This window comes from Ascaphus truei, chromosome 17 (assembly GCF_040206685.1).
Source record: "Ascaphus truei isolate aAscTru1 chromosome 17, aAscTru1.hap1, whole genome shotgun sequence".
In the NCBI taxonomy this organism is placed as follows: Eukaryota; Metazoa; Chordata; class Amphibia; order Anura; family Ascaphidae; genus Ascaphus; species Ascaphus truei.
In genome coordinates this window covers 28,943,722-28,956,739 of record NC_134499.1, presented here as the reverse complement: position 1 = coordinate 28,956,739, position 13,018 = coordinate 28,943,722, and the positions used below count along the sequence as shown (strand labels likewise).

General features: G+C 44.5%; 1 protein-coding gene across 4 annotated transcripts in view; it reads right to left on the bottom strand.

Moving 5' to 3' along the window:
- Positions 1 to 2,875: 2,875 nt before the first annotated feature.
- LOC142468223 (solute carrier family 26 member 6-like) overlaps positions 2,876 to 13,018 on the bottom strand; it is a 34,675-nt gene continuing 24,532 nt past the window's right edge. For all 4 annotated transcript variants that reach the window (XM_075574530.1, XM_075574528.1, XM_075574529.1 and 1 more), the window contains exons 14-20: positions 10,250 to 10,319; positions 8,578 to 8,670; positions 7,515 to 7,652; positions 6,437 to 6,634; positions 4,530 to 4,584; positions 4,141 to 4,277; positions 2,876 to 3,701 (exon numbers count right to left, since the gene is read on the bottom strand). In XM_075574530.1, the coding sequence (XP_075430645.1) occupies positions 3,678 to 3,701; positions 4,141 to 4,277; positions 4,530 to 4,584; positions 6,437 to 6,634; positions 7,515 to 7,652; positions 8,578 to 8,670; positions 10,250 to 10,319 (715 nt within the window). In that variant the 3' untranslated portion in view covers positions 2,876 to 3,677. The remainder of the gene's footprint in view (positions 3,702 to 4,140; positions 4,278 to 4,529; positions 4,585 to 6,436; positions 6,635 to 7,514; positions 7,653 to 8,577; positions 8,671 to 10,249; positions 10,320 to 13,018) is intronic.

The window sequence follows — 13,018 nt, the reverse complement described above, 5'->3', positions numbered from 1 at the left end:
TTTCCCAATGACCTTGTGGCTTGCTTGTGGTTTCTCACTGTTTGCTGTGTAACTCCTTATAACACCTGTTGTCACGTGACGCCCGAACGTTACCTGCAACTTTTGATAAATAACTCTTCCTGAAGAAGCCACCATTGTCTTTGTTGCATTGATGTTTTGTCACATTGTTAATGACGTGTTGAAATATGTCTGTGTAGACAACAAGCATTGTAGCACATAGAAACATAGAACTCGATAGCAGATCAGAACCACTTAACCCAACTTGTCTGTTGTAAAACCTCAGACCATATTTGATCCATGGCTTCTTTCATAATTTAGGATCGCCTTATGCCCAACCATTTTTTATTGTATAAGATCCTGAAACCTCTGCCTAAAACTGATCTCCCCATGTTTACTCCTACAGATCACCCAATACCCCCTTTTGCCATCACAATAAATGGAACCACCATCTATCCTGGCACCCAAGCGCATTGCTTAGGAGTCACATGTGACTCTTCCCTATCCTCTATTCACAGTTACTGTGTACTCAAGCATAGTTCTCCATCCTCCATTTGTATTTATCTATGTATCCTAAAAGCTGGAGGGGTTGCCTTTACGCTACAGTGAGTCCTCGCTTACCAACGTCCCGGTTTCCGATGGATGCCTTATCCAATGCCGCATAATGCAGTCCACCGGACGCATTATCCAACACCGGACCCGCTTATACGACGATTACCGCCGCCGATTAATATGGGACCCGCAATCCGAAGGTCGGATTTGCGGGACGCATTCTGTCTGATAAGCAAGGACCGCCTGTACCTGCCAACCCTTTAATAACTTTTTCCACGTGCTTTTGCCACCGGGGCTGGCACAACGGTATGTTGCTTTTAGTATGGTTTCCTTTCGTTTTTACCACTATCCCTGCACTCCACTCAAAAACCTCCACCCTGTGAAAGAATCACTAAAATATTTTCCTTTCTCTGGAAAGTCAGCCCTCCTAAAATCTAAAACCCTAGTTTGTGTGCGGTGTGACTTAACCCATGTCTTTTTTTACTAAACCGCACACATTGATGACAACTGGTACCCAAGTTCTCACTCACAATTACATCTGATACTCTGTCTCCTTTTGTAAATATTAAGTCCAATATTGCTTCCTTGCATTTGGGCTCCCCCACTTATTGCTTGAGAGGAATGCAGGATGTCCCGGCTTCTAATGAACCTGCCACAGATTGAGTCCACATCAGGTGGATTGAAGGCTTCCATACATATTCCTTTCATTGGCATCTTAGTTATGTCCTCCATTAACACCCTGTCCAAGTCCTCTTTTTGTCCTGGGGGTCTGTAGATCACCCCAGTACAAAGAACAACCTTCTTGCCAGCTGCTATGGTTACCCAAACTGACTCAGTCTTTTCTTCAGTACCTCAAACTTCTCTGTTATTACATTGTGTGATAACTTCTCCCATGTCCTTTCTAAACATAGTGTAACCTAGTATAGCTGCTATGGACACCAAAGTCCAGATTTTCATGGTAGCATGACTCAATAGTAGCCACAATATCCAAATCATCCTTTGACATTATTGAAATAGTTCTGTGATGTTCTTTCCCAAACTACAAGCATTGGTACACATTGCCCAAAGACTTTTGTTACTCCTTTTCCTAGCCCCTGTATGTCCCCTGTACACCTCCCCCTTATTATTAACCTTATATCTATATACGTTGCTTTGTTATTACTCTGTTACTCTTGACAGGTGCACTGCAATCTCACCCAATCACTACTTCATGTAGAGGGGGGGTTGCTCATTGCACTGACCCCTCAACTAATTTAAATACTTGTTAAGTAAGCATCTGAAGTACACACCGGTTATCCTAATTCCCGTCCAAGATGGATGCAGTCATCCCTCTTATACAGGCCCATATCCCTCTAGAAAGAACAGCTATGTCCAATAAGTGCAAATCTCTCCTCTTCACATCCCTTCCTCGACCACACATTAAAGTTTCTGGTGTGAAGAGTCCTGTCTTCCCTTCCCCTATAGCACTTGGCTGCCTAAACAACTAGTAGGAAATTAGCAGAGTCCAAGGACCACGGGGCCCCATGTGGGGCACCATTTGAAGAGCACCGACTTCCATAATGACACGTAAACATAGTTACATTCACTGAGTTTAAATCAGTTGCCGTCCGTAGGAGCGTACCATCCGTTATTAACCCTTTCGCTGCCAGAGAGGCCAGCCACATATGGTGTGAAGGGAAAACAGGTAAACGTATAATTATACAAGGAATGATCTCGGGCTCGGTGTCTGTTTGCACATGACACGGCGTCTCCTGTTGCATTGCGTGGGAAAGGACGCAGAGATGCCTTAAGATGTTGCGTTGCACAAAATACACAGCCCCAGGCTGCCTAATGTGACACTGTTGTTAAACTCCGGGATTTCTAGATCCGTCTTAGGTTTAGATCAGTGACTCTCCCCTACAATCCCCCAAGCCGCACATATTACCTGTAAGTTCCTGTAGTCTTTCCCGGATAAGTCTTATACTGTAGATCATGCACTATTTTAGTAGGGCTTAGTCCTTCAAAAGATCTGGTCTCCAGAACTGAACACAGTACTGTACTGTAGCCAAAGTCTCACCAATGATGTACAGTATAAAGAAGCACCCCCCCTTCTCTTTCTGCTGCTAATACCTCTCCCTATACACCCTATCATCTTGCTGGCTTTCCGCATCGCATTGTTACATTGCTCAGCTACTTTTAAGTCTGCTGAAATAATGCCGTGTGCAACTCCTGTGTTTAAAACTCACACAACCAGACACTTGCAGGCAGAGTGAGCAAACTCCCCGGTGAGCTTGGAATACTTGCTTATTTAGGGCACAGAGAACAAATCAGAGCCAAACAAGCACACTTTGTTATTCAGCTGTTTAATACAAATGATGAGAAATAGAGCAGTAACTAAAATAAATGTGTTTACTGTAGGTCCCAAGCCTTTGAAATGGAATATCATGTCCATGCTCACAAAATGTATTATTGTTGCCCGGATCTGTACACCTCCACTTTACGCAATTAAATCTTTATATAAAAAAAAAAAAGAGGGTCCAGTTGTCACATTCCATTGAAAAAGATTCCTTTACCCTTTCAGTGCTGGGAGGACCAAGCAACACATTAAAAAGATCCCTAAGAAGGTTAAACATGAAACAAATATCTTTACTAAATCTGACACAGCAGTATGTGATCAGAGGGATTTTAAGTGTGCTAAAATACACGTCACATTAAGAGAACTGCAAAACCATGCAGAAGTAGCACAATGTTGCATCTTTCGACTCCTGTATGTAAGGTACTGGCTGGAGATGAGCAATTGCTTCAGGTATGGATATCATGCTGAGCAAAGTTATTTATGGGGATATTCTTTGAACACCTGACACATTTGTAGAACATGTGGGTGCTTAATATCCTGTAGGGTTTGTTTAACTTAGCACCATTTTGTGGATCTGGGCCAAAATGTGTAAAATGGATTGAATTTTTTTTTAAATGCAGTTTGAATATTAATGAGGTCCTACGTGGGGTCGATGTGCAGTGACAGGGCCTTGCTGAGTATCCGTGGGTCAGTGGTGGATCTTGTGATGGAGAACAGTCATTACATGTCGCGTGTCCTAAAAAAAGATGGTCCATTCATTCAAGCGTATAACGCTTTCTGCGACTTGAAACGTTCATATCTTCGTATTTAGGTAAGTCTGAAAAGATAAGTGTTTCCAACAAATATTAAGACGAATTTAAAGTTGGGTCAAGCAAATCTGTTCACCCTAAACACCCACTTCAGAGATAGTGAGGTTGCAATGAAATTAAAACTAGGGCTATTTTTGTAGGGGAACGCACCGAAACACCTTTTTTGAGTAATTAACAATAAACACCTATTTAATGATCATAAAATTACATTTCCATACATAAAATAAATAATTCAGTTATTACATATAAATGATACATATTTGACATATAAATTATACATTTCTTGATTAAAGGCTTGAACACGTTTTTTTTTTTTGTACAAAAACATCATTGACGAAGAGATCCCCTGCACGTAACACTGCCACATGAACAAAGGCAGTTCAGTCATTATTTCAAAGTCACCTTTTAAACCAAAGAAGTGGATGAAAGTGTGAGCGGAGCACCTACCTCATCGCTCCTCATTCCGGGCTGGTCCCGCGCCCTTGAGATAGAAGTGACCGCATCAGGGATAGAGGAAAACAGCTGGTCCTTTGTGATGGTTTTACTGAAGAAGTTTCCCACCTCCAACTGCTCAATGACTGTCGCTGTGAATGAGAACAGATGACATGTTTCATGTGTTTTGAAGCAGCTGTGACATCTGCACCATTCCGATCCCCTTCCCTTCCCGGATTCCACCCCGGAAGTGTCTGCATAAATGAATTACAACTGTGAATAGCTTTGAAATGGAGACACTGAAACATGGAAAAATAGACGCTATTTGGCATGTTCAGTCGATCAACACCACAAATAAATGAATTGCACTTCGAGTATCATTCTGTCCCTGCATTGTCTCTTACCAGGACAGCCGACGAGATACACACTCACTTCAATCTCTCGGAAATCCCGAAAAATCTAAAAAAAACAGAACAAATATACAATTGTGTTAGGAAGATACGAGTCATATAATGCTGCGTTTTGTGATCTGTGGCTTTTACTCAAAAGAAAGTAAAGCGGTGGACTTGATTCTTTTATTTACAATTGTATTGGTTTACTGGTCTGGAAAACTGAATGTATTGTGTCAAGTCACTCTGTTGGTGGCTGACTTTGGGACCAGATGAGCCATCTCGATAGTTTCCACTATTTTTGACTTGCTAAGCAGGTCTGGGAAATTGGGCTCTTGACTTGAATGCATCAAACTCTTTTTCCTGCTACATGAAGTGGTAGAATTGAGCGCATTTAATGCCTGGCAAGTATTGTACGTTTGCTGACACTTTAGCCTTTAAGAACATTGTAATGGGCGTGTAGGTTGGTGAACAGTCAGGACGAAATATGCCAGGGTCATTGACACCGGATGTTTATGGGTGGTGTGTGTGTATGGTACAGAGTGGATGTTTAGATCTGGCAGCTTATCAAGGCTCACCCACTTTTTACTGACCTACAGTAGAAATATGGGATTTTGTCAAAACCAGTAAGACAATATACTTTCATGGTATCCCAGCTTCAGCACAGGTGGCTCAATCAGAGGCTCAGTCGAAGACTGAGCCTCTGATTGAGCCACCTGTGCTGAAGCAGGGACATATTGACCCATCTGTGCTGAAGCAGGGATATCCTGAAAACCTGATGGTGGGGAGGGGGGCTTGAGGACTGGTGTTGAGCACCCCTGCAATACTATGATTTCCATGTACCAAAACATAAAATCGCCATAAAATCCAGTTGGCAACTTCAACATTGATCCATACAAAGTCAATAAAACACTTTACTCTTTAGAACCAGCTAGAAGGGAGTGAATTTATGAAAAATGTGAGGATTTTTTCTTTTTTTTGCCTGGAAGAGCCTCGCAGGTGAAGTTTGGGGACACAAATACAAGCAGAGAATCTTTGAGTGGTCACAAGGACCCAATAGTCTTAGGGAGAGATGTGGAACATTTTCACTTAAATTGGCAAACCAGGGGAAATTTGCCATATGTTTGCAAAAATCGGCAAACTTCTCATAAGAAATTCACCAAACATTAAAAGTCAATGAGCAGCTCATATAACCCATATCACGTGAACTTTCCCATGCGCCATTTGTCGCAAAACAATCTTGCGGAAATTTGCATAATTCTGGCGAAACTTGCAAAAAGAAAGTCGCAGTTTTTTTGCACGTTCCCAATTTCCTGATAACTTTGCTAAAATAAAGGAAAATTTACCAAACTAAAAAAAAGTTCTATTTAAGGACATTTGCAACCTCTAATCTTAGGTGTGGTAGAGTCTGTTATTTTGTAACAAGTAGGGATGATGACAGGACTGGAAGGATGGGTAAAAATGTATATTTTATCCTCTGAATCCATCTCTAGACGCGGAGACTTAGGCTGCGCTTATAGTGCCGCCCGGCGACGGCGCGTCAAAACAAATGCGTTGTCGGCGCTTGTAGTGCACGCGACGGTGCGACCAAGCGACAGCGCTACCAAAAATCTGGTAGTCCCCGTTATTTGATTTTTTTGAGCGACGGTCTCCCCTTGTGGCCAATCAGAGAGCTTCTCCGTCCCTCTGCCTTCCCCCTTTCTGACGTCACTGGCCTTGTAGCCAGCGACGTCGCCTAAACTTAAATTACAGCTATCGCTGGCAGTATAAGCGCAGCCTTACAAGCAGAGAATAAGTTGCTAGAGTGCTTATGTTAAACCGGTTCTTTAAGACTAATAATAGCCACACACAGCATGGTCCAGGATCTAACTCTGTCTACAACCGACACCCTCTTATCCATTCTGTGGGTTACATTCCCTTACATTTTTTAGAACCTTGATGCTGACAGTATCTACAAAACTGACAGCGCTTAGGTCCAGGATGAGGGAGTGGAAGGCGCCCTTGTTGGGCCCAAGGTGTTCCAAGGTCGTTTCCTCCAAGACTTCATACACTGCAGCAGTCTGACTGTCTGACTCCCTGACTGGGGTGCTGCTGAGAACCACGGACTTCAATTCATTTCCCTGGAAAGGAAAAAAAATATATGAAGTAAATAAGAATCTGAAACGGAGATCACTTAGTTACTTCTATCCACGGCGATTTCCTAAACGAGAGGCAAGCATTGCTCATTTTTTTTCTGATTTATGTTATACCTATTTCTTCATTTTTATCTTGTGAAAAATAAATATGAAATGCGTCGTTTATTGTCAAGAGCAATGGATTCAAACAGCAGCTACGTTTCTTTATTTGTCTGACTAATGTGAATGCATAATAATTACTTTGCAAACAAAAGAACAACGCGGAGATAACAAATGGGATATTATATTTTTTCTTATATAGTACGGACAGTGGATGCAGTTATGTACTGTACATAGAATTTTGCAGGCACAATGAGTCCCTGCCCCATAGAGCTTACAATCTACTTTTGGGAGGAGAGCTGGCACTGGCATTCAAACTGAGTTCATCAGCTTCAAAGACAGAAACACTAGTACTGAACCACTACACCAATTATCAAGCAGCTACATTTAACCTATTAAACACTCCCCCGTCCTTCGTTCCCTTTCAGTTCCGGTAAAACATGGGGTCACACATGGTAGTTAAGTACCGAGGCTTAAATCTACTGCTTCTATTTCTTGTCTTTTAGAAGTGCAAGTTTTCTCAAGAAATGCAGTGTGTTTGCGGTGTATCGATTAAATGTGGGTTATATGATGTATTAAGAATGAGAAACATACATTTGTTTTGATTCCATGCATTTGGAGGGTACAGAAACTGTCATGTAGTTAGTAAAGTTTCGTAATGATTGTTTTACACAGAATTTGTTTAGTAATTTGAGAGCAGTTATCAGATCCCTGCATTTCTTTCCATAGAAATTGGATAATGCCGCAGACATAGGACACAGCTCACCCGCTCTGCCTTGGCACTGGCTTTTTGCTTGGACTTCATCTCTTTCTTCGCTTGTTTCTCCACCTTCTCCTGCATTTGCTTCTGTTTTTTGATTGCTTTCTTCTTCATCTCGATGAGCTTGTCCACCTCTATCCCGCTCTGCAGTCAAGAGAACGAGCAGATTAGGAGAGCAGCCTCACAATGCAAAACTACAAACCCTTCTTCATCCAAAAACCATCTGCTCTTTAAAAGCAGCAAACCCCCCACCCCAACAATAATAAAAAAAGCTTACCTGAACTAGGGGGTTCCCTGGAGATGATCAGTGGTCACCACCAACCAGGGATCCCCCAGTTACCCAGAGATGTTAGTGTTTTTTTTGGCCAGTGTTTGACACAAAATGTGTCCACTGGGTCACCAATAAAAAGGTGCAATGTCAATGCTGCAGATTTTCTTTTCTGCCGAGCAGGACAAAGAGGATATTTACTGTCTGAAAGGACTCACCAGACAAAAGGAGTAATATCTCGGGAACCAGGTGGTTCAGGTGACAACCCCCCCCCCTCCCTCCAAAAGGGCCATTGTGGATTTTCTGCTTTAATGTAGATACTTTCAATTGAGAATGGGCAAATCCGTCAATCGGTCAATCGGTTTCCTACTTCTTTGCCGAGTCTGTGGATTACAGGCTCATTGATTAACCCCATTCATGGTCAGCTGCTACATGGTGTAGAGCAGGGGTCCCCAACCTTTGTGTGCCCCGTGGCACACTTGAGAGTTCAGGTGAGAGTGGCAAGCACCAACCAATTAATACACACACAAAATACACTTCCCTTGGTGGGGAGGCCTACCCTGTTCGCGGATGTGGAAGTTGGGCTCAACTTCCTGCGCAGATTGGCACGCTTTACCCGTCAGCGGTGCTGCGGCGAGCTGCTCACTGGCAGCAGGTGAGCTACCGGCAGCTCACGATCGACGTGTTGGAGTCCCCTGATCTATACCGAATTATCAACTGGTTGACCAGTCAGTCGCGAGTACCCACAAAAGGCTTGGCGGGCGCCATGGTGCCCGCGGGACCCCTGATGTAGAGCCTCACCATCCTTTTTACAGCAGCTGCATACAAATCAGCATTGGCAAAGTAGAGTGTACACGATGAGCGGAAGATTTTCACACCTGGAACTTCTTTAGCCTTCAAGAGAATAAATAAAAGTAACAAAATGTTTGTGATTTACAAATCATGTTATTTTTAGAAGGTAAAAAAGAAAGATATATCCGCTCTATATCAAGTATAAACAGTGGGGGTTAAACCTATAATTAAAGACGTAATTAAAACCTGTTTCTGTATACTTACCTATAATTAAAGACGATGTTCTACTCATAAAATAAATGTAAAAAAAAAACAACCCCCAATAAAAAGTGTATATAAGAACTCACCCTCCTGAAGCCATCATAAGTAATTAGATCAAAACTTACAAAGAAAAAATAATGACATTAATTTTTACTAATCATTTTTTCCCCGTTGTAAGAGATTACGTACAATAGAATCAGATGGGGTGAATGGTTACTCGCGGATCTCTTTGGTTTTGTAGGTTCGTTATCATTTGTAAATATTGCAACGGGGCACGTGTCATTGGGAAGGAGGGTTTCTAACTGCTGCAGTGCCAGGCTTAGAAATCTAAGAGAAGATAATGCAGGCAGGAACCTATTCACTGCCCAGATCAATCCTCTGACTGAAGTCTGATGAAAATCAATTTCAGTATCAGGGTAATGTTAGGATGAGTGAATTGTACAAATAAGCCAAAAAGACGCAGGCACCCTGCCGTTTATCACCCACTGTTTAACCGCTGAGACATTTAGCCGCCGATCATTTAGCCGCAAGGTAACCCCCTAACCTAAACTCCTAACCCCATACCCTAAAACCGTAACCCGTAATGCTAATCTGTACCCTAAAAACCTTAACCCCTGACCCTCTAATCGCACCCCTTACCCTAGAAAGCTTAACTGTAACCTCTTACCCTAAAACCCTTAACCTTAGCCCCGACCCTAATTCCCTAATCGTATTCCTTGCCATACAAAGCTTAACCGTAGCCCCCTATCCTTAAAGATGAACCCCCTACCCTAAAACACCTAAAGTTAACCTCTATTGCCAACGCTAATCCTTTACCATAGTGGCAAAATGGCCAACAGCTGACTGTCCTTGGAGGCCGATCGGCACCAGCGGAGAAAGGTCCCATTCAGCAAAAACCTTAGCTATAGTATTTCAACTACATTGGAGCACAGATTAGGGGACTGATGTCGTCTTTTCCCCCATTGATGTGATGTGGTTAAGAAAGGGTCATGCTACAGTCGTCTAAAACCATTACGTGGATCTCCTTGAACTTCACAGACATTGAAGGACCACTTGTACAATGTTACATAGTGATAATGTTATGCAGCTCTCGTCTTGACACAAGGTCCAACATACTCTGCTGTTATAAATAAAGCTAAGAAGGGTGGGTAGCCATGTAGTAACAAAGGAGGGAGTAGCTGTATGACACCTCTCATTGGACCAACAAGTAGTTGGTGTTACAAGCTTTCCAACCTCTCAGGGTCAGGGTAACCCGATGAAGGACACAGAGGTTGGAAATCTTTTAACGTCAACAACTTGTTGGTCCAATAAAAGGTATTGTACACCCTACTCCCTCCTTTGTTACGTTATAAATAAAGTCATTCTTACCGCATCTCTCCTCCCCAGTACTAACGTACTAAAGAGTTGGAACGAGGCTCACCTGTTCATACTGGGTCACGTCTCTGTATATATCCGTATTAGAAACCTGCCCCAGAATGGAATAATGAGGTCTATTGGGGGGGGGAAAGAAGACCATGGTAAAAATGTATCATCATCATCATCGCCATCATTCAAATACAGCACCTGAGATTCGAGAAAATACAGCAAATCTTTGAAACCCCCACTTGGGATTCAGGAACCTGAGCAATTCTTTTTATTTGTCATAATGATATGTGTATTTATATCCTAAAATGTAACCAGGTTGCCATACAATGGCCCCTGTTTCCTCCTGCATGTAACAAGGAAGGGATCAAAAAGGTAGATACATTGACAGGGAATAGGTGATCATAACCAGGACAGAGCATGTGTAAAACATAAGTTATAGGTTTAGAGCAGGGGTGGCCAACTCCAGTCCTCAAGGGCCACCAACAGGTCAGGTTTTCAGGATATCCCTGCTGCAGCACAACCTGACCTGTTGGTGGCCCTTGAGGAATTGAGTTGGCCACCCCAGGTTTAGATCATTCATAACAGGACATTGCACGATACAGATATTGCCAACCATTATTGTTCCCTGGTCCCGATTAGCCTGATAGCCCCGCTCCCTTTCTCCCGCGCGGCTGATTCAAAACAATGGCCGCTTCTCCCGCTGGTGCTTTGGGTTCTGTGTGTTCCTCTGCATCACACCAGCGCGAGTAATAATGTTAGCTACATTTGTAGCTGGTATTACCAAATCTGTGGCAGACATCGTCTCACTTTTAAGTCCTAAAGTAAGAAAATATTCCTTTTATCCAACATCCGTCTCTGTTATATCAGTGACATCAATGCAGCAGATTCACAGTTATTTATCTATCAAATATTTTACCGGGAATAAATACAGTGAGGGTTACCTCTCGTTTTCAGGTATGTCCTGTGCACAGAATATTGTGATGGCCACAGTTAGTATTACGGTTACAAATGTGTACAGGCAGTCCTCGGTTATCCGACACAATGCGTTACTCAAAATGGCGTTGTAAAGCGAAACACGTTTTCCCATAGGAACATTGTTTAAATGAAAGGTTCCGTTCCTGAAGGCCTTTTTAACACTAAAATACACCAAATATTTTATGCAGGCAATAAGATATGCAGCATACAGATAAATTATATAGTGTATATACTGTATTATATATATAATATAACATAAATAATATATTGGTAATATAATATTATATAGTATAATATATTATATAGTATAATCTTATACTATATTAGTGAAAGCACTGTATGTTTGCCTGCCTGGATGTCCGGTGTCCCTAGGGGAAATCTCATTGGTCCCTTGGGTCGCCCGCCCCCGCACACCTCTCATTGGCCTGAGGCGGAGTGACGGCCCACACACACACACACACACACACAACACAGCAGCTCTATACACACACACACACACACACACACACACACACACACACACACACACACACACAACACAGCAGCTCTATACACACACACACACACACACACACACACACACACACACACACACACACACAACACAACACAGCAGCTCTATACACACACACACACACACACACACACAACACAGCAGCTCTACACACACACACACAACACAGCAGCTCTATACACACACACACACACAACACAGCAGCTCTATACACACACACACACAACACAGCAGCTCTATACACACACACACACACACAACACAGCAGCTCTATACACACACACACACACACACACACACAACACAGCAGCTCTATACACACACACAACACAGCAGCTCTACACACACACACACACAACACAGCAGCTCTATACACACACACACACACACACAACACAGCAGCTCTATACACACACACACACACACACACACACACACACACACACACAACACAGCAGCTCTATACACACACACACACACAACACAGCAGCTCTATACACACACACACACACACAACACAGCACCTCTATACACACACACACACCCTCAGTCCGCCCCCCTCCCCCCCCCTCCCTCACGTGCGCCGTCCTGCACTGGCTCCGGACGGGAAGCGCGGCCCTCCTACCCCAGCCGCTCCCTTACCTCCCCGGCGCTACCACCCGCTCAGGTAAGTCACTGCGCGTCCCGCCTCAGCCTCAGGCCCACTGCGCGTCCCACCTCAGCCTCAGGCCCAATGCGCGTCCCGCCTCAGCCTCAGGCCCACTGCGCATGCCGCCTCAGCCTCAGGCCCACTGCGCATGCCGCCTCAGCCTCAGGCCCACTGCGCGTCCCGCCTCAGCCTCAGGCCCACACACACAGGGCGCTTCCTACCGCCGCTCAGCCAGACGCCACATCGAGCGGGCGCCGTGGGGGGGGGGGGGAGCGCGAGTCTTAGGCCCACACAGGGCGCTTCCTGCAGCCGCCTGCACGCCTCACTCAGCAGGACGGCACATCGGGGGACCAAGCGGCCGCCGGGGGGGGGGGGGGAGTGCGAGTCACAGGGAACGGGGGGGGAGTCACGGGGAACGGGGGGGAGTCACGGGGAACGGGGGGGGAGTCACGGGGAACGGGGGGGCCACCAGCCGAACCAGCAGGGGGACGGATGCACGGAGGAGGGGGGGGGAAATGCCCATACATAAATTATGACAATACATATGCCCACTGCTCTCCACCCCCCCACCCCCCTTTCCCCCCCCTTTCCCCCCCCCCCACTCCCCTTCCCCCCCCCCACTCCCCTTTCCCCCCCCCCCCACTCCCCTTTCCCCCCCCCCACTCCCCTTTCCCCCCCCCCACTCC